Source organism: Lissotriton vulgaris, chromosome 3_1 (assembly GCF_964263255.1).
Source record: "Lissotriton vulgaris chromosome 3_1, aLisVul1.2, whole genome shotgun sequence".
Lineage (NCBI taxonomy): Eukaryota > Metazoa > Chordata > Amphibia > Caudata > Salamandridae > Lissotriton > Lissotriton vulgaris.
Genome location: NC_141689.1, coordinates 1086256279 through 1086281754, shown reverse-complemented (window position 1 = coordinate 1086281754; position 25476 = coordinate 1086256279). Strand labels below are relative to the sequence as shown.

The 25476-nt window shown below is 45.8% G+C and overlaps 1 protein-coding gene across 1 annotated transcript in view; it reads right to left on the bottom strand.

Annotated features, from left to right (window-relative positions):
- Positions 1–25476, bottom strand: part of LOC147727456 (bifunctional methylenetetrahydrofolate dehydrogenase/cyclohydrolase 2, mitochondrial-like) — a 505471-nt gene that overhangs the window by 115956 nt on the left and 364039 nt on the right. Inside the window, exon 6 of the mRNA XM_086963121.1 lies at positions 23438–23530. Within this exon, the coding sequence (XP_086819247.1) occupies positions 23438–23530 (93 nt within the window). The remainder of the gene's footprint in view (positions 1–23437; positions 23531–25476) is intronic.

The window sequence follows — 25476 nt, the reverse complement described above, 5'->3', positions numbered from 1 at the left end:
CGGCCGCACGAAGGTTGGGTATCTAGCTGTGGCCTGTGGATCTGGCCGGGATGGAGCGGGGCACCCCTTCCGTAGCCACGAAAGGGGCAAAAGGGAAACTGTGCTGGGTGGCTGGAGAGGCCTAAGGATTTGGCTGTAGCCCGTTAGTTCTTGAAACACTCTAAAGCGTTCTCTGACTTGTCACCAAAAAGGCACCGGCCATCAAAGGGCATGTCCATCAAGGTGTTCTGGACATCCCCAGAAAATCTAGTCAATCTTCTACAGGCGTAGCATGGAGGAGCTACCGATGTGGAAATCGTCCTGCCCAGAGTGTCTGCGGTATCCCACAACGGATGGTAAACTTTGCCTCTTCAGCCATCTCCGTACACTGAGGCAGCACCTGCACAACAGAGTCCCACACAGAGTGGGAGTAACTGCCAATAGACATGGGGTGTTTACTGACCGTAGTCCCAAGCTGGTGGAAGAGAAAATCTTCTTCCCTAGGTGGTCCAGCTTCTTGAATTCCAGGGGAGCGATAGGGAATGCGCTCTTGGAAGTAGAGGCTTGGACCACCAAGCTCTCAGAGGTGGGGTGTTGGGAGAGGAAAGTGGGGCCGCCGGGAGGTGGCGTCGGGCATCATCCTATCCACGGGTGCCTCCGTGTTGGGCCTGGACCACGTTCCCAAAAGGATGTTGGTAAATGCTTCATTAAAGGGCAACAGGGGCTCCGAAGAGCTTACCGCCGGCTGAATCATCTCTGTCAGGAGGTTTGTCCTGACCACCACCATAGTATTCTCGAGGTTGAGGGCCTCGGCCGCCCTACGCAACACCACTGCGTATGATGCTCCCTTCCCCGTAGCCACAGTAGGAGGAAACAACATGCCCAGGTCAGGGGAGGTGTGAAGACCATCTGATCAGTTAAAGGGTCACCTGACCACTCCCAGTCCTCCTCCTCTTCCTCAGGTTGCCAATCTGGCTGAAAAGGAACCCCAGGAGTGAACAGCGGCACAAAAACCCCATTTGGCACTGGATCCGCGTTAGACGATGCTGGTCCGGCTCCAGGTCCACTTCGGGATGAAGGCTGTGGTTGACGCTTGCCGAGGACACGACCGGCGTCTGCTACGGTGCCGGAGGAAGCGGCACCAGTGGAGGTGTAATCAGGTCAACCAGCGCCAATCCGGATCCAGGCCTGTGTCCACGGGGCCTGGCGGCACCAGGGCTGGAACTGACGGCGGACAAGGCCTAGGTCCCCCAACCGAGTCTATGGAGCCTGAAGGTGCACCGGCGGGTTTGGGACGCCCAAAGATGGCATGCATCGCTTCGTAGAACGTACGAAGTTGGGCGGGAGTTGCTCCAGGCCCCGGAAAGGGAGTGAAGCCCAGAGTCAACTCATCGGGCTCCGTGCATGGAGCCGCAAAAGGGGCACCGCCTGCATCCCTCGTCACGTTGGCCGACTGACAGGGAGAAGTCGAAGAGCGACGATGCTTCTTTGACTTTTTTCTGTGCTTCGACTTACCCCATCCCGAGTGCGAAGACTTTCATGACTTAGATGAGTGGTGATGGCTCCGCGACTGGTCCCTCGACCTCCCTCGTGCCGGGACATCAAACCGAGCGGGGCAGAGAGCCGGTGCTCAATTAACTTTCGGGACTGCTCCTGCAAATTCTTCGGCGCCATCGACTGGCAGTCGGAGCACTAGGCATCATGGTCACGCTCCAGGCAAAAGAGGCACACGCGGTGCGGATCCGTAACTGACATTAGTCGGGTATAAGAACCACAAGCCTTGAAGCCGGGCATCCCTATGTGCACCAGGAGTCGATAGACTCAGAATAAAGTCTACAAAAGTCGAAAAAGAAGTCAGTCAAAAAGTGATTGGAGGTACCACTTTCCCCGGATCTGCGCTGGCTGGCTCGGAAAAAAAGAACGAACAGAACTGACGTCAGCGTGCAAGGTCAGAATTTAAGTAGCTGCTGCGATGTCATCCCGTTGACCACAATGCCAATGACGGACGCAGAGCCGACCAACGCCACCTTCTGACGCGCAGAGATACTGCTGACTAAAAAACTTTCCGGATCCAGTCTGACGCCTGGGGGTAATTCTAAGGTAAGGAATCTATAACTAACATGTACGTCCGAGAACCTCAGGAGAATCTTGCACCCATGATTAAGGAGGTGGTGCATTTTAGTTGCCTTTCTGGAGTCCAGGTAAATTGGAGCAAGTCGGTCCTTTTTCCTCTCACGGACTCTACAAAGCCCTTCACCCCTGATTACCCTTTTGTTTGGGCGTCGGGCCCCACTAGATACCTCAGCATGTGGCTGATTAGGGACTCAGTAGTGGCTCCTCGAGGAAGTGCTGCGGGCGGTGGGGTGGGTAGGTGTAGGGTGGGGGGTAGTAAACTCAGGCATATGGCCGAACTGAGGTAAGTAAAGCAATAAATAAATAAAAAGAATTACATTGCGCCCGCTGCAACGCCAGATGGCAATGCAGCGCGGATTTTGCCCACCTGGCCTGGCTGTGGCCCGGAGTTTCATTGTTCTGGCAGGGGGTGTGCGCAGCTATCAGCAAAATCACACTTGAACACATCACCCCTGACCCCCCAAATTTGACTCCCGGACTATGTCAGACACATGTCAAATGCCAACTAATTGCGATGCTTCTAGTGCTTGCTAGCATAGGGTGGCCATCCACTGGGGGTGTAAACCGTCACCTGTGGCCAAGCGCTGGTTGGACGATGCAGCCCACTGCCAGACACTTCTGGGTGAACTTCGGGCCTTGATGCCGGCTGCTAGCAGGCCCCCAGACATATGGGATCTTTTTATCTCTTACCTTCAACGACTGACCACTTCTGACAACCCAATAATGGGTCCCCCCATCATTAAATAAACAACGAGGACTAGCCCACTGGGTTGAAGAGATGGGATCTGGTTAGTGTCCCATGTCACCTGTAAATGTGGCTATGTCAGCTAGGCACAAACAGTCTTTGTTTAGAAACCCCTCACACACCAACCTGGTTGGTGTCATGCTTCATCATCGGGGTCCAACCAGGCAGCAGAGTGCCGCCTGGTTGTGCTTCAACTCCTGACTACAGCGGAGCAGGTGTTGTGCAATAGTGTGAAGTGGGTGAAAGTGAATGTTAAAATACACCTCTGGGGATCCTTGCCTGATTATTTATTGGTGGCGGCCCAGGGTGTGGATAAAAAACTATGTGTTGCAACTAGTAGTAAAAAAATTATGATACTCAGTTGTCTTTTGGTCGCGGTCTACATGTTTCAGTCCCTGTAGGATCTGGACGGGACTTTCTTCAGGACCAGAATAAGTGAGTGGCAAAAAGGAAGGCCACGTGTTTTGATATCCAACACACGCGCTAAGGTGTGTGGAAAAAGGTAGTAGGCGCGTCTGCCAATTACAGGCGCCTTTGTTGAAGCTTCCTGATCAGTGCGTCAGCTTGGAGAGTCGGCTTCCTTCGGCACTTGCTGTAGCGAGCTGCGTCGGGCAAGTAGGTCGTCGAACTGCACCGAACCACAGTGCTTTGCTATAGCAAGTAAAGGTATATTTATACCTTGAAGGTGTTTACGAATGCCAGCTGTGACGTAAAGTCGGGCATATGAACGTCATGGATGAACCCCTAAGGAATAGTTGTTCATGCATAGTAATGAGTTTCCTGGAGAAATCAATATCCAGGCTAGGGAAAGTCCCTTACAGCTTAAGAGTCTGGTTTTCCAAGAAACCGTTGTGACGTTGATGAACGGATGGAGGTAGCCATGCCTGTATTTGGGTAGCATGGGCTATGCCTAAATAAGGGCTGGATTTCTATGCCTACATAAGGGCACCGCGAATTGTACCTATATAAGGGCATGAATCGGAAAAAATCATCTGGGATCTAAAACGCCATACAACAAGAGTGGAGAGATCATAATGTCCTTCTTGCTAACGGACAACTGCCTTTAAGCAGACAAAAGCGCCCTCCCCCCCCCGCGCTAGCCCCATCAAGCAGCTCTCCACAGATGGCCTCTGGCTCATCTGGTGCATGAATGATCCTACCAACACTTTGATCTTATTTATTTTAGAGTTTTATAGAGTGCGAACTTGACCCGTGAGGGTATCAGAGCGCTTTACAAGAATTATCAGAGTCAAACAAAGTCAATGTGCAGAAGTATACAGAAACTGTACAAAGGGGGGTGGAGCGGTAACATGGATTGTTTCTTAATTGCCTGGCAGAAGAGAACAGGAGTATCATGCTAGCACAATTTGATAGTTTAAGTTAGTGCATTATAAAATCCCTGGTTAAACCTTCCCTGTCTGATAAGGGGGGAACTCGATGGTTCGATGAGCATTGCGTAGTGGCCAACCGTAGGGTGAGGAAGTCATTGGTTGCTTCCCCGAGACATTGGTCCAAGGATAGTCAGGACCGCTTGGTTTTTAAATTTGCCCTTAAGCATAGGAAGGAGTCTGTATATAAGAGAGATTGGGAACTTCTGGAGGTTTCCGCAGCAGTGAATAACAGCAAGCCTTTTTGGGCCACGGTCAAAAAACAAATCAGACTCAGGAACGCCCCCGAAAGCCCTCTCCTTCAGTGCAACATCTTAGGGTCAAGATGGGTCTCGAATTTTGCTGAAGTATATCAAATTGAGGTGAATGCTAATAAGGGTAACTCATTAAAGAATAGATTAAGGCACTCACTGCACCTCGTGGTTTCTCTGCTGGAAGTAGAGTCAGCAAAATGGCAGAGTTCGGCGGGAAAGCGTCAGGCCAAGACAGGGTCCCAATCGACCTCATTAATTGTGATGCTGATCTATGGGGCCCTTTGATCATCAATGTTTTCAATCATACCCTAAATACAAATATCCCCCACTCATGGACTCAGTCCACCATTGTGCCCATATTAAAATAGGGAGATTGCATGTCCCCTAAATGTTACAGGCCCATCTCACTTATCGATAGTACTGTTAAAATCATCGAAAGAGTGATATATAACACCACTGTACCTGGCTTTTATGGACTTAGCCTTCGATTCCATGAACAGGACAAAGTTGTGGCTAATGTTGAGGGATCTGGGGCTGGAATTGCCCTTAGTGAATTTCCTGCACTCTATGCACATTGACCTATCAGTAAAAGTCTGCACTAGCACTAATGAGGAAATGTTAATTGAATTCCCTCTTAAGCATGTGGTGCGGCACAAATGCACCCTGGCCCGCTACTTGTTATCATCTATATTAATAGCTCATGTCCCCATTTGATTTCAACCTTATTAGACACCCCCAGGATTGCTTGTATCCAGGTAACTGCTCTGCTGTGTGTAGGCAACGTGGTCCTACTGGCCATACCCCTAACGCCTTGCAGATGTTGGTGGGTTGCTTTGTTTCCTTCATGAGCAACCTTGACATGTTTACGAATGATGGGAAGTCGCATATTATGGCATGTGAGCCTGGTAAAATTAACATCTCCAGGTTCTCCTTTAGGGGCCAGCCACTTAGTAGTGTGAGTGACTTTAGCTATTTAGGAGTAACTTTCAGTGCTTCAGGAAACCTTGCCCTAGCAGCTAAATAACTCATGCCTTAAACTTAGTAAAGTGGCGTTGCCATCTCCAATCTCCCAAGACCCACAGGAAAAGGGAATGTTTCTACTCTCAATAATGTTCATAATGCCCCGTGTGTCCCGACTGCTACCCATGGGGCTAGGATTTGGGGCTACCACAACTCTGCTCCCCTCTAAGCAGAAGAAAAAAGCATTTGTTGGAAGTTTTTGCACCTCTTGACATCTACGTCCAGTTTTTTCATTGACTTGGAGCTAAATTTACCCTACATCACAGATAAGGTCCATTTGTCCCCCCTTACTATTATAGGTCAGCATATGGATTAACCCGCAGGCACCAGTGTGCAAAGACATCATTCTGGATTGTCTTAGTCTGGACAAGGAGCGTACAAATCCATGGCTGAATTACATCTCCAAAACCTTGCACGCTCCGGGCTTGTCTTCTCTATCACTCTATTCACTACGCCTCGGAGCATTAATATCGAGGACGAACTAAGGGTGAAGCGTTATTATTTCAGAATACAATGCAGAACTACGGTTCAAAACTGAGTTATCAAAACTCTCAGTGTTGACCTATTACAGATTCTTTGCTTCCGCCGAACCCGCCTTTTATCTTTCCCAAGATCATACGAATTGGGAGAGGTCTCTCCTCTTTTGGTTTAGAGCAGGGACGATTAGGAGGCTTCTGTGGTTTGTTGGAGATTCCAGTTCTCCGGGGGTTCGGTTTTGCCCTGTCCTTGTGACGACACATCAGAGCAATTGCTGTTCCATTGAATAATTTCCACCTCCCGAGCAAACATCTTATCAAGCCCCTTGTCATAAACTGGGGGCAACACAGATGTAGAGAAGCCCTGTTTTGCTTGCAACTGTTGAAAACCCCCATATCTGCTCATGGGTTAGCTCCTTTCTCAAAGTGGCTCCCAGACTTAGAAAATCAATGGAGAGGTAGCCAATAAGAGTGTGTATTTGCGCATTGCCCTTTTTTACATGCTTGCAATTTTATTAACGCCTATTTTACCTAACTCTTTGAGCATATGTATTTTTCGCTTTAGGTGTATCTAAAGGTACATGGTAGACATGTCATTTTAATATGAAAGTGCATTTTATGGTTCTGTATGCTTTTTCGATTTATATGTATTTACTTCTGTATTTTGTTATGTGTCTTTTTGGCCACATATGGGAGAATAAACATTTCTAGAATTGAATACTACCTGGAAATCTTGGATGTTGTTTTCAGCTTGACGGATTAAGTGATATTCTACACTTATTTGTTTTTTGTCTCTATTTTTCATAGCACAATTTGCATAATCATCCCATACCCCTTTGTGGCCCATCTGGGTAGCAGCAGGATGTATTGGCCTCATCATTTCTTACTTCCGAGAAGTAAAGTAAGCTACTGGATAAGGCACTTAATAACCATTTGAAATGTGGATCTTTCACTTCACATTTTATGTTTGCAGCCTGAAAGCTCTACATCAGTGCTCCTACCACTGGTGGGAGTAGGAGCTTTGGTAGAACTTGACTATCAAATGTAAGTACTTCCTCACTGGAAGAAGAAAAAACCCTTACCACTGGTAAGTGTAGATGGAACAAAATATTATTGTATCAGTGATTTCAAATAAATGCACATAGTTCATTTAGACAGTACTCTAAATTTATTGCAAAGAAATTGTGGAAAACTTCGGTTTTCGACAGCGCTTTGCAGTTTCTTTGAGGGCATCTTCCAGCTTGGGGAATGGCTCTGGTTTAAGATTGGCTCTGGCGCAAGGTGCAAGGAGCAGGGACCAAACCCTTAACGCTGATGGTTCTGGCAAATGTAGGGTGATTCATATCATGGCATTTCGTATTAAAATATTGATGAGTTTCTGAAAAGAACAATTACATAAATCTCACCTTTGATTCTGCAACTACCAAAGAAGCCAAAGATTGAAGCTGGCACGTTTGAGGACTTCGAATCTGGTTGTATTACTTGGCCCTTATGTATAGTTAACGAATTACGACCTGTTTTTTTTTGCTGGACACAATGTTATTTCGATAGAATTAGCTCTGTGAACCAGAACTGTTTGGGCCTTATCTAGGCTATTGGTATAATTCAGAAAGGTTCCTTATTTTTCTGTTAGGTATCTTTGCTATGGGTATTGGGGTAAAAGCACAGGCAAAGATCCCTAACCATGTAATTGAAAACCCATGACCAGGGGTGATGATGCCACTTTGCTAAAATTGGCATTTCTGTTTCTGCAAATAGATCCACCTTTGGTTTGCTCAACTACTAAATATGACGTTTAGAAGTTGCTGATTTAATTCACATTTGTGGCGGTTCTTTATCATCCTGCTGAGCGTGTCTGCTCACTGATTGTTGGTTGCAGGCACATGCCCCACTGTTAGAGAGATGTGATAGTGCACCGTCCATTCCCAAATCTTTTGAGCTTCTTGCAACAATGGTAAAGATTTCGTCCCTCCTTGTTTGTTATACATTGCATTGTTGCCATGTTGTCTGTGCATATTAACACAGAAGAACCACTTATTCTTGTGAGAAAAGCCAAACGCAACAACTTTCAGCTCTAGAAGATTGAAATGCAAACTCAAACTCTTGCGGAGCCTGCTTTAGCTGATATCTAGGTCTTGTAAATTAGCACCCCCACTTCCAGGAAAGCATCTGTTGTCCTAAAAAACTATGGGCCCGAATCACAGAATGAACTTAAGACTCAATCCTAAACTTACTACTGTTTTAGTATTCACAGATTGCACTTACTACTTTTGGTATTCACAGAATGAACTTACTACTTTTGGCATTCACAGAATGCACTTACAACTTTTGGTATTCACAGAATGAACTTACTCATTTCGGTATTTACAGAAGTTAGTACTCCTAACTTTAGGACTCCTAAATCCCTTCTATGAATACCAAAAGTCTTAAAATTACGATTTTTCTCAATTTAGTAGTAGTAAAGTTAGGACTCCTAACTTTAGGACTCCTAAATGCCTTCTGAGAATACCGAAAGTCCTAAAATTATGATTTTTCTCAATTTAGTAGTAGTAAAGTTAGGACTACTAACTTTAGGACACCTAAATGCCTTCTGTGAATACCAAAAGTCTTAAAATTACGATTTTTCTCAATTTAGTAGTAGTAAAGCTAGGACTCCTAACTTTAGGACTCCTAAATGCCTTCTGAGAATACCGAAAGTCCTAAAATTACGATTTTTCTCAATTTAGTAGTAGTAAAGTTAGGACTACTAACTTTAGGACACCTAAATGCCTTCTGTGAATACCAAAAGTCTTAAAATTAGGATTTTTCTCAATTTAGTAGTAGTAAAGTTAGGAGTCCTAACTTTACTACTACTAAATTGAGAAAAATCCTAATTTTAAGATTTTCGGTATTCGGTATTCACAGAAGGCATTTAGGAGTCCTAAAGTTAGGAGTCCTAACTTCTGTGAATACCAAAATGAGTAAGTTCATTCTGTGAATACCAAAAGTAGTAAGTGCACTCTGTGAATGCCAAAAGTAGTAAGTTCATTCTGTGAATACCAAAAGTAGTAAGTGCAATCTGTGAATACCAAAACAGTAGTAAATTTAGGATTGAGTCTTAAGTTCATTCTGTGAATCTGGCCCATTGGAACTTGGGCTAGAAATGTTAGCTCTATTGAAAGAACTGATTTGTGACTCCACAATTGTAGAGCAGCTTAAATTCTCAGAGTGATGTTCGCTATATCTTCAAATGAACCTTGTGTTTGGAGCCACTGATTCTCAAGTTCCTCTTGCAGATGTCTCATCCATAAGCAGCAAAACAGAATTAGAGGAATGGATGATGACATCATCCATAACAGGGTTGTGAATAGGCCTACTCAAACTGTCTGTCTAGCAGTCTGTTTGCGAGATTTATTAGTTTGATGTGCCTTGCCATTGTCAGATATACTTAGTTTTCCGTAGTGTTGTGAATGGTTTCAAAAGGCATCAGGGGGAGGCTTGCAGGGCCAGTGACCATGATGTGAACACAGAGACTGATGGGTATGAGTGAAGGATGTGCCTACCATGCTTTAGGAGCATTGAGAGTGGATGCAGTTCTTCAGACTTTGGTCAAGGATGGACCAGGTCCCACTGCTCCCAGTGCCCACTTTGACTTTCAGTCATACCATTCACCCAGTCATGCTGGCATGGAAGCGCCTGGCTGCACTATGCTAACTTTGGATGCAATACATAGCCTTTGGCTGTGCCTTCTATAAAGCCCTCCTGATCTCTTTCCTTTAACCAATCTGCAGTACATCTGTTAATGTTTGTCAGGCTGATATTTTTCCCTTCAAATATCCATATCAGTTTGTTTACCACAAATGCTGCTTAGCTGACAAGGATTTGACACACTGGTTAAGAAATCATGTGTTGAGATCTACTTTCTAGTTGAGTAAAGCAAACATTTTCACATCTCAAAGAAGAGCCTTGGTCTGTTTTTAAAAAATAAGATAAGAAAACAAGTTACTTACCTGTATTGGTTCCCCAGTATTGGTAACTTTCATAGATTCCCATGCTTTGTATCATTCCCCGTCTTCGGAATGGGAGCCTCAGTAAATAAAGAAATAACACAATCATAGAAACAAAAGAGAAAATAGGCCTAGGCCTCATCTCATTTTGTAGCATATCACCCTCTTTGTGTAAAAGAGCCCAAACTTTCCGCAAGGACCAATCAGAACAGCCTCACCCTTTTGAACCTTCCTGAGAGAGCTCAGAGCCGTTGTGCAAACAGCCACCATCTCAGTAAAAAGGCAGAGCTTTCCCTGGGGAGGCGGGTGGGCGCATGGGAATCTATGAAAGTTACCAATACTGGGGAACCAAAGTTACAGGTAAGTAACTTGTTTTCTTACCCCAGTATTGGAACTTTCATAGATTCCTATGCTTTGTATCAGAATAGCTAGCAGTAAATCACCAAAGCACATTTTGTCAGATACATGGCAACACAAAAACATATGACCATTCTTATAGCATACTTTGCTACATTGTAACCAGGAAATAAAGACAATGCTGATACCAAAAAATGTGCTTACCAGGATGGAGGGATAGTAGGGAAAGCTCACCTCTTATTGAAAAAGATTCCTAAAGACTGCTTGACCAACAGCAGCGTCCTCCCGTCCTGCAGACTCTAGGCAGTAGTGCTTCGTGAAGGTATGTGTACTGCTCCACGTTGCTGCCCTGCATATCTCCTTGATAGTGACTCCAGAGAAAAGAGCCACCGACGATGCAACAGATCTTGTGGAATGTGCACGGACCTTTCTGTCCAGGGGCTTGCCCGCCTCCTGATGGCAGAATTGAATCGCACTGGAGATCCAGTGTTAAATGCCACTCTTTGCCAATGGAAATCCCTTCCGAGGTGCGCTGTAGGTCACAAATAACTGCGATGACTTTCTAAATGGCCGTGTGCGTTCTAGGTAAAATTTCAAGCATCTTTGAACATCCAAAGAATGTAATGTCCTTTCCGCCAGAGTAGAAGGCCGCGGAAAAAAAGACTTTAAGATCAAGGGTTCATTCAAATGGAACTCAGACGGCACCTTTGGGATAAATTTTGGATTGGTGCGAAGGATAAGCACATCCTTTTTGAATTGTAGGAATGGTTCCACTATTGATAGTGCCTGGAGCTCACTAACCCTTCTAGCTGATGTTAGCGTTAACAGGAGGGCTAGTTTCCAAGATAGGAATTTCAAGTCCGCCTTGTGAACCGGCTCAAACGGAGCTTTCATGAGTTGAGACAACACCAGGTTGAGCTGCCAAATTGGAGGAGGTGGGCGATCTGGAGGATACAGCCGAAACAGCCTTTCAAAAACTGTTTCACAATTCTAGAGGACCATAGGGACGGGCCTGAAGACGTGCGTCGAAACCTCGATATGGCTGCCAGATGCACCTTTACAGAAGAATGTGCCAGCCGAGATTTAGCCAATTATAGAATATATGGCAGAATTTGATGAGGCAGAGATTTGTAAGGATGGAGACCTTGTCTTTGGCACCACAGGCAGAACCTCTTCCACTTTGCCTTGTATGTTTTATTAGTGCTCGGTGCTCGAGCCTGGGACAAAACGTCTCTACACTCCTTGGGGAGATTCAGACGACGGAACTCTCTGTGTTCAGGAGCCACGCTGTCAAGTGTAGTGACTTCGGATCCGGATGAAACACCTGGCCCTGATCCCTCGATAACAGAGATGGAATCTGTTGCAAGCGAATTGGATGATCCTGTGAGATTAGAAGGAGTTCTGTGTACCAGAACTGCCGGGGCCATGCTGGAGCAATGAGAATCATCTTGCATGGCTCCACCTTGATTTTCCTCAGTACCCGTGGTATGAGGGGAATTGGCGGAGAAGCGTAAAAGAATGCGCCGTACCAGGCAATCGAAAGTGCGTTCCCCAGCGATCCCTGATGGTTAACCTTCCTTGCGTAAAACCGGCATTTGGCTTTTTCCGGGGATGCAAAGAGGTCTATGGTCGGTGATCCCCAGACCGAGAACACTCCCTCTAGAATGGATTGGTTCAATTCCCATTCGTGAGTCACCTCTGTCTGTCGACTCAGAGCATCCGCTGTGATATTGAGAGAACCTGCCAGGTGTTCGGCCTGCAGAGTGATCTAGTGGAGAATCGCATAATCCCAGATTCTTTGAGCTTCCTTGGACAGAGTTGGAGATCTCGTTCCCCCTTGTTTGTTGATGTAGTGCATGGCCGTCGTATTGTCCGTCCGGACATGCACTGTTTGATTCTGAACTTTGGGAAGGAAAGCCTGCAAAGCCAACCGAATGGCCGTTAGCTCCAACAAGTTTATATGGCACTGACGTTGTTCTGGACTCCAGTGTCCACTGACTTGAAGCTCTCGGAGCACTGCTCCCCAGTATTCCAAGGAGGCATCCGTGGTCATGATCATAGGAGATGGAGGAATCCTGAAAGTTAGCCCTTCTGCGATGTTGTCCTTCACCAGCCACCACTCGCATGCCCTTTTCATTTCTGGCGTCACTAACACCCTGTCGTTGAAAGAGCCCTCTGCTTGGCACCATTGTTTGTCTAGCTCCTCCTGCAGAGGACGCATTCGCAGCCTGCAATGCGGTATTAATGGTATGCAGGATGACATCGACCTGAGCAGGGACTTGTAAAGCTGGACTGAAAGGCATTTCTTCTTCTGCACCTGGCGCACCGAGACGATCAATTTCTGTTGACGCTCGTCTGACGAGCTGTGCATCGTCTTGAGTCTAAGATGGCCCCAAGGAATTTCGTGGACCTGGAGGGTTGGAGGACTGATTTGTTCTTGTTGAGCTGATGGCCCAGCTGACTGAACAATTGGATGCAAGTTGAAACGGCTCGGGACGTTTTCTTGAAAGATGGAGCTTTGACTAGCCAGTCGTCCAAGTAGGGGAAAACTTCCAGGGATTGCTTCCTGAGAAAGGCCGCCACTGGCGCTAATACTTTTGTGAATATCCGTGGTGCAGACCGAAGGCCAAACGGAAGGACCTTGAATTGGAAATGGCTCTTGCCTACTGTGAAGCGTAAATATTGTCTGTGAGCTGGGTGAATCGGTACGTGGAAGTACACATCTTCCAAATCCAGAGACGCCAAATAGTTGCCTGGGTTTAGTAGACAAAGAATATCCTGGAGAGTGACCATCCTGAAAGACAGTTTGATCAGATAAGTGTTGAGCTCTCGTAGCTCTAATATGGGGCGCCAAGTGTCTGCTGTATTCCGAACCAGGAAGAACCTGGAATAGAAGCCTTTGCCCCTCTGAGAGAGAGGTACCGGCTCTATTGCCCCCTTGATGAATTGTTGGTGGGCTTCGAGATGTAACAGTCCCAGATGTTTCGTGCAGTTGGCGCCTGGAGCTCTTGTTGGAGGAAGATCTTGGAATTCCAACGTATGGCCACTCTGAACAATATTCAGGACCCACCGGTCCAAAGTTATACTCTTCCAGCTGTCCAGACAAAAAGAGATCCTGCCCCCCACTGATGTGACTGGAAGGGGAGGAACAGTAGTAAGAGCCAGGATGCCGCTATTGCCTCTTGGCATTGTCGCGTCCCTGGCGGTTCTGATGTACCGTCTGAGATTGGCGAGAGAAAGACGCCGATTGGCCGTGGCGTTGGTTCGAATATTGTGTCTTATAAGTCTGTGAAGACTGTGATGAATACCTCTGTTGGTTGTTGCCTCTATAGGAAGAGAAACCTCTGCCCCGTGCTCCTCTGAATGGGACCTCTCGATAGTTCAACGATCCCAAGGACTTAGCAGTGTCCGTGTCCTTTTTTATACTTTGCAGGGCGTCATCAACATGCATACCGAAAAGCATCTCACCATCAAATGGGAGGTCCAGGATCTTATTTTGGACCTCCTGACGGAACCCGGTGGCTCGCAACCAGCCCTGACGGCGAAACAACGCCGACCCTGCCAAGGCACGGAAAGTCGTTGAAGCTATGTCCATAGCACAATCAATAACTTCGGAGGATGATTTTTCTCCCTCCAGTAAAACTCTCCTGACTTCTTCTTTTGCTGAGTCCGGCAGTTGTTCCACAAACGGCTCTAAGTCACACGACATCTGGCAATCGTATCTGCCTAGAATGGCTAGAGCATTTGCTGCTCGAACAAGCAGGCTGGCCATGGAAGAAAACCTCTTCCCCACGTTATCCAAGCGCCTACCATCTTTGTCCGGAGGCGTAGTCAAAGTCGTCGAAGGATTTTTGGATTTGCTTTGTGCCGCCTGTGAGATCACCGAATCAGGCTTAGGCTGCCCAAGAAGACACGCCGGACTGCCATCCGGCGCTCTATATTTCTTCTCCAGCAGGGGAAGAACAGGGATGACAGTGGCCGGATTCTGCATTATCTTGATTCCCTCATCCCACACATGTTCAATTATGGGAATGGATCTGACTGATCTCTTGTACTGCTCCTTGAAATCATACAGGAAACAGTCAGACTACTCCCTTGTCATTGGCAGCCCAAACCTCCTTGCTGCCCTCTCCATGAGGTTATGGAACCCCCATTATCTGCTGGCGGCGACACGGATGTGTCCCGCACAGTGGCATCCGGATCTTGTAGTCCACCGTCACCGGAATCCAAGTCTGGGTCCTGTAATGGATCCGACAAAAGATCCACCTGTACCTCTTCATCGGAAGATGTATCCTGTAGACCGGCATTGGTTGGTTCAGGGTCCATTGTCTGTGTTAGCACCGCTGGTATGATCACTGGGGGTGTCTGAGGTGCCACCTGCGTAGGAGGTGGTATGACAACTGGTTGTGCCTGAATCAGCGTCAGAGTTGCAGGTCGCTCAGGCTGCACCAAAGATTGCGATGGAAACCTGAATCTGTAATCTTGTAGCATCATCTGTAGATCCGAGACTAGAGAGGCCGGCATGGCCACCATGTCCTGTCCCAAACCCGGAGGACGCTGTTCCTGAGGAACATAGTCATGCACCTGATGTTCATATGCATGCTCATAGTAATCTTCTGTGTCAGTCTCTTGAAGTTTCACATTCAAATCTGAGGGACTGTAGGCATCCCCATACTGGCCTGCATCCTCCTCGTCCTCATCCGACTCGTCATTCAGAAGCATTGATAATTGAAGAGGTGCAACACGTCTTGGAGACGTCATTTCTGGTGTAAGTTTCAGCTTCTGAATCGGAAACTGCAATTTTTGACCCATCGGCGGCTTCGTCGTCGAAAATGTTTCGGCGTCGACGGAATCGTCGATGGAATCGTCGACTGTACACTGGACTTCGTCGACGGAGCCTTTATTGTCGTCGACGGTTTCGTGGTCGAGCTCGTCGTCATCACCATCATTGTCGTCATAGAAGTAGTTGTCGTCGTCGACGTAGTCTACGAGCAAACAGGCACCTTAAACGCCGACGGAGTAGTCAACGTCGACCCAGTCATCGTCGACGGTCCCGTCGACGGAGTCAAGGAAACAGTAGCAGTTTTAAGAGAAGGAATCGTCGTCGACATACCGGTTGTTTTCGTCGTCGACGGACGCCGTTTTTTCTCAGGTATGGTCCCTGGATGGACTGCAGAGTGCTTTTCGATAGTCTTTTCCTTCTTGGACGGAGGAGAAGTGATAGCAACCTCCTTTTTGTCGTCCTTTGAGGCTGTCTCCAATCCAGCAGCCTGTCCCACTCTCTCCTTTTCACTTCCGTGAGGAGATGTAATGGAACTAGCCCTCTCAGACCTGTCAGAGATCTTATGAGGGGCCTTAACATGGGGCTCGGCTGAAGTAGAGGGAGGAGACCTACCCCTCTTCTTGGATCTCCTGGAGGAAGACATAGATGTAGAATCTTCCTCATTCGACGAGAGTACCTCCTTCCGGGTCTTCATCTTTTGCAGCCAGGTCAATAACCGACCCTCCCTGTCTCGCAATGTTTTTGGGGAAGAAGTCCTACAAATTTTGCAGTCTGTGGCCTTGTGGTCCGGATATAATCAATAAATACAGTTTTCATGCTTATCTTCCACAAAAAGTATTTTCTTTCCACAAGACGCACAGGACCTGAATAAAGCCTTCTTCTCCTTGTCAGACATAGTTATTTTGTAGATGAAAATTGAAGAAATAAGTTGAGTAGAATTGAAAACTGAGCAGAGCTCAGTGGAGACTCCCTAGCACAACGTGCGGTAGAAACATCTGAGGATCTGAGCTCTCTCAGGAAGGTTCCAAAGGGTGAGGCTGTTCTGATTGGTCCTTGCGGAAAGTTTGGGCTCTTTTACACAAAGAGGGTGAGGATATGCTACAAAATGAGATGAGGCCTAGGCCTATTTTCTCTTTTGTTTCTATGATTATGGTATTTCTTTATTTACAGAGGCTCCCATTCCGACGACGGGGAATGATAAAAAGCATGGGAATCTATGAAAGTTCCAATACTGGGGTAAAAATTGTGCACTGGGGCAGCTTTTTAACAAATCTAATATTTACCTCCAAAGCAAAACCGAGGTATATGTTTTAGGTCTTACCTGTAGACTGATTTTAGATGTCTGTTTTTGAAGACCTGTTAGGTTAAACACCAGTGCTTAAAGTGAGTTTCAGGTCAGCCCATTGCTTACCCTCACTTGAATTTTTGTCAATCACATTTGCTTGCTCCATGTTCGATGGCTTTTCTTCCTCTTCGTGCTTTTGTCTCTCCCATGGAGCATAACTTCTATACTGTCCATCTGATTCAATTACTTCAATGCTTCCATGACTTCATGTCAGGGTAATACTTTGTTCTATTTTTCATTACTCCATACGAATGCTGTGTTTTCTTGGTCTCTTCCACTTGGGCTGCTTCCCCATTCACATCCCAACCTTTATGCCCCCCACCCCGACCCCAGCTCCTCTGTTGCTCATCCAGCAGTCTTTGCTCTCACCATTCAGCAGAGTTTAATTGCTCCCCTACCTCACTACTCACCTGTTGTTTTCCTGCATCCCTCTCATCACAAATCTTTTGTTTCTTTCCTGGTCTGTAGCTGTAATTTGCTGGTCTTGTTTCTTTCTAAATACTGTGCTATTGCACACTTTATATTTTTTTAATTTACTGCTTCAAGGTGGGTGCCTTTCATTTTGGAATGGTAAACTAAAAAGAAAGAAAATAGCTGTTGCAGCATCATGTGCATGCATGATGACGCTTTCATACATATATCATCAGCTGGGGCTGTTTCAACTACATGACGCATATCTGCATCATCATGTTTTTTTTTTTTGCCAATGAGGTTCAGCAATGGCAGTAACCATTTTATTCTTTTTTCTGATGACGATTAGCATTCGCAAAAACCGATGGAAAACCCAGATGGTCTTTTAGTAAAGACTTGTTGGTTTTGTCAGTGCTTGTTTCTTATCCTAAGTGAGAATGTGCATAAAGGCTGGTGACACATTATTCGCTTTTTGCCTTTTTTCCTAACAAAAGGGACATTTCCACCCCTCTAATGTTGCCCTTGCCCACTGTACTGGTCAACTTAACCACTCGTGACTCCATAATGATGTTTTGTATAGACTTCCTTTTGACTGCATTTAACCCACACTTATCCTCATGTATCTTAAATTAACCTATGTGCACAACTTATAAAGTGCTGATAACTTTGGATCTAGCTAGAGCTATGTTAAATTTTAAATAAATAAATATTATTGTTCTGGATGGTTGGAGGGAAGAATTGTGTCTGTTGTAAGGCTTAAATGGTTAAAGAGTTACAGCCAGGCCTTGGTCAGTTATTTGACTGAATGACCAGAAGGAAATTTTACCAGCCAGTCCTCAAGATATGGAAAGACCAGGTGATCTATCCTTCCTAAAGATGCAACAACTGGAGTGAGACATTTTGTGAAAATACGAGGGGGTTATTTTGGGCCAAATGGGTAGAATTGATAAGGGTGGCCAGCCGCTTCAAATCTTAAATAATTGATAAATTTATTATGTATTGGGATATGAAGGTATGCATCTTGACGATCCAATGATGTCACATAATCTCCATGAGTTAGAAGCTGGGGGCGTATTGGGGAGTAATCACTCAAAATCATAGTTTGCTGAGATACGTATTAGGGGCTCATTACAATGTCGTGCAGAAAGCCTCCTCCCGACAGTTGGAATCTACTCCACCGCGTCGGAGCCCTTCAGACTAACACAGTCGGTTTACATTCTGACCACCTGATTACGGTGTTCACGGTCAGAATGTAAACCGCGTGGTCATTCCAAATCGGTTCTGAGCGACTCACAGAGTATTTGTGTCGGTTGGAACCGCATCATACATCCCTATGAATAGAGTTTACACAGGATTACAATGTCATTTTCTAACAGCCTTTCCACGTCGGCCTGTCCGACATTGAAAGGCTGTCGGAAAGTGACTTTGGGGGCCCCTGGCAGTGCGCGCTAGGCCCCGCAGCCTACTGTTGAAGGCCGAGGGGTTACTTAAGGGACCCATCTGTAAAACCCTGAAACTGTGTGGCAGGCACTGTGGGGGGCCTGCAACAGGGTGCAGGGTTTTCTGCACACACTCTATTTCTCCATAGGAGCCTTTGTTGGGGCCGGTTGTCAGGTGGAACATGAGCTCTCATAGGAACAATGGGACTCCGACCGAATAGTGTTCGGTCACATCGTAATCCGGCAGTCGGAACCGCCAACCGCAAGTTGGTCGGTCTCGATTCTGAGTCGGGTTGAGGCTTTCTGCCCAACATCGTAATGAGCCCCTTAGTTGTTGCTGATCCAAAATTGCACTCCTTTCTCCACAGGAGTAAACGTATCATTTTGTCGGGCATAGGGCACTACTGCTTTATCCCCCTTGTTTTACCTGGTTAGAATATACAATTGTAACAAACCAATGTGGAAATGGAATCTCCTCTGAGGAAGTTTATGAGGAGGTCTTTGGAACAATTCCAACGTGTGACTGTATGATATAAGGTCATGTAGCCACACTCACCCAACTTCTGAGATAATTGGTAATTGAAACAGTGCTTGAAAAATATATTATTATGGCCAGTGCCTTTGTCACCTCACTGTCGTCTGACAGAGTCCCTATTCTGGGGCTCTTGCTTTCTTGGCAGAGTTTATTTTGTTTATGAGGCTGGTGGAGGAGCTCTATACTGCTGCTGTGTGAATTACCCCCCTTAACAGGACTGGTGTTTCTGCTGGAGAATACAGATTGACTTTGCTGTGTCAGTGATGGTCTTGATTGATTGCAGAAGACAATCTACATGCTTGCCTAACAGTGCCTCTCCATCACAGGGCATGACCAAGATCTTACTCTGAACCTCTGATCTGAAAGATAATGACTTCAGCCAGCTCTGCCTCTGGAGAACCGCTGCACCTGTTAGCTGTCTGAATTTAGTAGATGCTATAGCCATGGCACAGTCTATCATCTCAGATGAAGCTCATTCTCCCTCATGCACAATGTTTTTGGCCTTGGCTCCTTTGTATTCCGGCAGAAGGTCAGTCTATGTACTAACATCCAACAAGTCATCCTGTTATAACAACTGAAGATCACCAATGAATTAGCCACTCTCATCATGGTTGCTGCCACAGCACAGAGTCTATAACCAATATTGTCAAAATATCTTCCTCCTCTATCTTGTGAAGTTCAGAAGAGTGTGGATATGAATCTGTGAACTTCTTTGGGCAGCTTGAATGAATATGGAATTAGCCCTAGGATTACATATTATACAGGCAGGTAAGTCATCCCGGGCAACAACTGCCAACTCGGTTGCCAAATTTCTAATCACGGTTATGCCTTCAATCCAAATGAACATCATTACCAACTACAGGGGCAACCCAACAAACCTGAACCAGGGGCAGTCAGTATATAGTCCTAACAGTGGATCAAGAAGCAATTAGCTTGAAAATACACTAGCAACAAATAATTCAAATCACAAACAAGACAATTACATAACAGTGTCAGAGAGAGGGGGAAAACAGTTAAGAGAGAAACCACATATGTAAGAGAACAGTTTATATGAAACTATTACACATTTATTTACATATCATAAAACATTTAAGATAATAGCTCTCAAGACAGAAATGCTGGTATACAAACAAAACATATCACAAACCAGACAAGTGACAAACGAACAATGCATGTTACAATAAAGGAACAACATGTACAAAATTAATGTGTCCTCTGTAATTTTTGGCCACATAAGCCTCAACAGCGTTTGGACCACTGTAGAATTACGCGGTCATCTTCAGGACTCCAAATTAAAATGAGCGTCACAAACATTTCCATTTACAAGCACATTCCAACCTTCTATGATTCAATAGGTTGAAGAAGAATTTCAAATGGTTGCAGAAAAATTTCCAAAAATTGTTAAAGAAGCCGAATATAACTTCAACTTGTCCCCAAAGTGATGCCTTAGTTTCAATAGTCCATGTCAATCTTCATAAGGGGGAGTGTAAATCCATGCCCGGTGAAGAAATCACCTAAAGACTTCCATCCAGCAGTAGGCAAGCGTGTCCGTATTGCATCCGCACAGGCAAGAAGTTCTTCTTCAACCTATTGAATTATAGAAGGTTGGAGTGTGCTTGTAAATAGAACTATTTGTGACGCTCATTTGAATTTGGAGTCCTGAAGATGACAGCATAATTCTACAGTGATCGAAACACCGTCGACGCTTATGTGGCCAAAAAATTACAGAGGACACATTAAATTTGTACATGTTGATCCTTTATTGTAACATGCATTTTTTCGTTTGCCACTTGTCTTGTTTGTGATATGTTTTGTTTGTATACCAGCATTTCTGTCTTGAGCGCTATTATCATAGCACCTTCAATGCTACAGTGATTCATCTTGGATGCTGCACTCCCTTGAATCCCATTGTTCATGACGAGCTCAGCTCGTCATGAGCACACGAGCAGTGTACTGCATGACGAGCTCAGCTCGTCATGAGTATGGAAGGTGTTAACTGTTTTATAATATGTAAATACATTTGTAATAGTTTCATATAAACTGTTTTCTTGCATATGGGTTTCTCACTTAACTGTTTTTTCTCCCCTCTGACATTGTTATGTAATTGTCTTGTTTGTGATTTGAATTATTTGTTGCTAGTGTAGCGCAGGGTTTTACAAAGTGACGCATCAGCTTAGATGCGTCACTTTGTAAATAGTGCGCAACAGGAGGCATGTTTTACGCCGCCGATGCGTCACAAAAAGTGACGCATCGGAAGCACAAAACTGACGCAAGGCCTCATAAATGAGGCCCCTGGTCCTAAGAGGGTGATGTGCAGGAGGTGGTGAATGTGTCTCAGGAGATGGACTCTTTTTGTTGCGCAACACTCGCCTTATATGCGGACTTTGCTCTACAAATGCAAACAACAGGTCACTAAAGAGGACAACATCCTTATATCAAGACTGAGGGCCTAATTTAAAGTTTGCTGCGACTTTCTACACAGTAGACTATCAGCAGAATTCTTTATACAATGTTATTACTATGATAGACGAAAGTCAACAGCTGGATTCTACTCTGTATTTCGCATTTGCTTCAGAAATTGGAGTATTTTCACTTCACTCCAAACTATAAATGAGGTCCTGTGAGTTACGTTCAATCCACGACTCGATGCCTAAGAAATGCGATCTGGGTAACGTGTGAATGACAAGTGATGGCTAAGTGGGCTGAGGTATAGTCCCTCTTTCTGTGTACTGATGGTCTGGGATTAGCTTTGTGACACAACCAAAGCTGTATCGATCCAAAACTAAAAAAAGGATGGACAATGTACAATACTGTTTATACTAATATCTGATCTGAAACAAGTTGATGCAACGCCTGTGCTGGAAATTCACTTAAAAATAATGCAAAGTAATGCATATCACTGCTTTTCATTACCTAGCACCAAGGGGGCATCCCATGGGTGGTGCCTGGGCACTCTCAAACAACCAGCCATAGTTTTTGACCCAAAACCCTATCTGCTGAAAAAATTTAGACAGGGTTTTGCGTGAAAAAATAACACCCAGTTTAAATAGGCGCTATTAAGGAGAAATTATTTTATTTCTCCTTTCTTTTCCAACTTTGCATGTGTGCTGCACTGTACACATTTACAAAGTGGAAAGAGTTTTAAATTTTAAAATTACTCTAAGCATATATTTTGTAATGGACGGGTATTCTTCCGGAACAAAACCTATGCTAGAGTCACGCAGACACCATTGCACTATGGTGCAAAGGTGTGTGCATGGGGCACGGCTGCCTGATTGTGCACCCGCGCTAGTAAGAGGGGAGGAGAATGCCATATTTCTGTAGATATGGTGCTCTCCTGCTCTCTCCTTCTCACGTGATACAGCGTAGCATTTTTGCCTGCTGCGCTGTGTGAGAATTAGGTAAATAGACCCGTTTGTTTCATCTATTTTAGCATTAGAGAGTTTGTTTTCACAACAAATGAAACTGCTTCAAACTGCTGTAGCCTATGCTTGTTACAGGGATTCTGCGCAAACACAGAACTGTGCACAGAGACTTAGTACCTCAGTGAATTAGGGTGTGCCAAAACTCATCTTAGTACCCAAAATCCCCTACCAGACTAGCAATCAGTGTCACATGAGCTCTTCATCCTATAGCAAACAAACCAATGATTAGACAACCTAGAACATGCGACTAAGGACCATCTCAGGAATGGTAGGAAGTGAGAACACTCTATTGTTATACGTTCATACCAGTCCACAACAGGAGTAAAATAGAGACACGGTAAGGTTAAAATGTTTATTTTAACGACGTGATCTCAAGCGCAGTATTTTAATCAACATAAGCATACATATGATTAAGAATAATAAGGTCAGCATGGTTACAATTCCATAAAATACTAAACGAGGAAACATATTATAATGATAGTGCAAACAGGTGATAAAAGTGCCTATTTGAAGCACCCTCCCTATCTAGGAACTATGTATTATAAAACTATAGAAGGTCTATTGAGCTTTCTTATGGGGACCCCATTTACCAGTCCACTCAGTAAGTGTAAATTACATCAAGATCGGTTAGTCTCTCTGCATGCCTGGAATCTTCCAAGTGTGTTCAATTCTGGCAAGTGTGCTATGATAAAGGCGCCAGAATCCTACTCGGCTTGCAGCTGCCAAATTGTTGTGTCTAGAATGTGTTACACGCACATGCCGATAAACAGGCTCGCACGTTATGATAACCTTGGCGGCTCAGCACTCACTGTACAGACAAGGGGCAAGATGTATGTCTAGAGATGTCGAAAAACATACCTTTTCTCATGTATAGACCTTTGTGAAAGCTAACTCTGCAAAAACAGCTCAGCAGTGTTGTGTGCAAAAAAGCAGCAAAAGGTAAAATGGCGTTTAAACTCCGAAATAAGCCATGCTAACTTAACGTGTATGCAGAAAGAAGCCCATAAATCCCACTACATGCTCTTTTAGCTCTATCACTTTTGAAGTGGTGCAAGGTGTACCTCAGGTTAGGTTGGAGAGGGGTGAATAGAACAACAATAAAAACAAGCAAAGTTATTACCTTTGCATTTGTCAATTTTAATAAACAAAGATTATATTTACCTGCAGCTACGATTATAATATCAGCAAGTTGAGTGTGGATCTTTAGTTGCTCTTTTGGAGTATGTCTGTGTGTCACTGTCACTGTAGCATCCCCTGAAAGTAAAACACATAAATCATGTTTTGCTACAGGGAAAAGAAAAGATACACTTCATCACTATACCCTTATAGCCTGCTGGAGAGGGCTATACCGGTTGTTAAAAGCTGAAGATAGAAGGGTTATAAGGCACTTTGAGCATCCCACCCACTAAAGGTAGAATGTTCCGAATTGAAAAGAAACAGAAAGAGAAACATTGGAGCTCCGGGCTTATAACAACCATTAAAAGCTCAGAGCTTTTCCATTGTCTTCAATGGAGCGCTCAACTTTCCAATGCTCTAATATAGCCTTATTGCCCACCGTAGCGGGCTATACCGGCTATTAAAGGCCCGCTCCAGCGTTAAAGGCCCGAGCCGAAGGCGAGGGGCTTTAACAAGGGAGAGGGACTTTATTAGCCAGTATAGCCCAGCTACGAAGGGCTATAAGGCTACTACACCACAGGTTGCAGTGCTAGGGTCCAGAGTAGTGATATCATTTACATCCTAGCGACACCCTTTTATGTTGCCACAGGGTGGAAGTGTCGACGCGTTTCGAACTTGGATGTTGTAGGTTCTCTTCAGGACAGGGACTGGGAGGAATGATTCTGCAAAGTGTCTGCTGTGGTAGTGCATACTGATGTTGTTGTGCCCCTGAGTGATGCTGTGGTGGTGCTGAGTGATGCTGTAGTGATGCGATAGCTAGGTAGAGTGAGTGCGATAGATAGAGTAAGTGCAATAGATAGATAGAGGGAGGGCGATAGATAGAGGGAGGGCGATAGATAGATAGAGGGAGGGCGATAGATAGAGGGAGGGCGATATATAGATAGATAGAGTGAGGGCGATAGAGTGAGTGCGATAGATAGACAGATAGAGTGAGGGCGATAGATAGATAGACAGATAGATAAAGTGTATTTATGTTGCATTCAGTAGAGTGTAAGTATGAGGTGTGCAATTATGTTGCATATAATTATGTGGCACTGAGTGGTATTTGGAGTGTATGTTCATTTGCAGAGTGTGTGAGGGTGCAGAGTGTGTGAGGGTGCAGAGTGTGCAGTGTGTGTGAGGGTGCAGTGTGTGTGCGGGTGCAGTGTGTGTGCGGGTGCAGTGTGTGTGCAGGTGCAGTGTGTGTGTGGGTGCAGTGTGTGTGCGGGTGCAGTGTGTGTGAGGGTGCCGCATGTGAGGGTGCAGTGTGTGAGGGTGCAGTGTGTGAGGATGCAGTGTGTGAGGGTGCAATGTGTGTGAGGGTGCAGTGTGTGAGGGTGCAGTGTGTGTGAGGGTGCAGAGTGTGTGAGGGTGCAGAGTGTGTGGGTGTGTGTGTGGTGTGTGTGTGTTGTGTGTGTGTGGGTACGGTGTGGGTGCGATGTGTGTGTGGGTACAGTGTGTGGGTGTGTGCAGTGTGTGTGTGGGTGCGGTGTGTGTGAGGGTGCGGTGTGTGTGAGGGGGCAGTGTGTGTGACGGTGCAGTGCGTGTGAGGGTGCAGTGTGTGTGTGTTGGACAGGCCACATGACGGGCCGCTCTCCCCCGGCTCGACCAAGCCCGAGCCAGTCATACAAGCACCACACACCACCATTGCACGTCCTACGTCCCCTCAGGACACCTGCCCTCGGGCATGATAACCTCGTGGGTCCGATCCACGGCCGACCCACGCGCCCAGCCCGGGCCGCCATCTTGGACACTTCGCCACGAGGCCGCCTGGCCCCCGATCGACCTCAACCCTGGGCCTAGCCCGGCCTCAGACATTCCGGCACCACCCTCCACCCAGGAGGCGAGCGAGCTACTTGGCCAGTCAATGGGAGAAAGAGGTGTCGATGGTTCTCCCCCGGCCAGTGCCGCTCGCCCATCGCCTCCCCGGGCGCTGGCTCCACCCCCCTGCTGGGTGTCTGGACTCCCTCATCCCGGACCTCCCGACCTCCAAGTGCGAGGGTCCGGACATCAAAGCACGCCAGCCCTATAACTGGGGCAGCTCC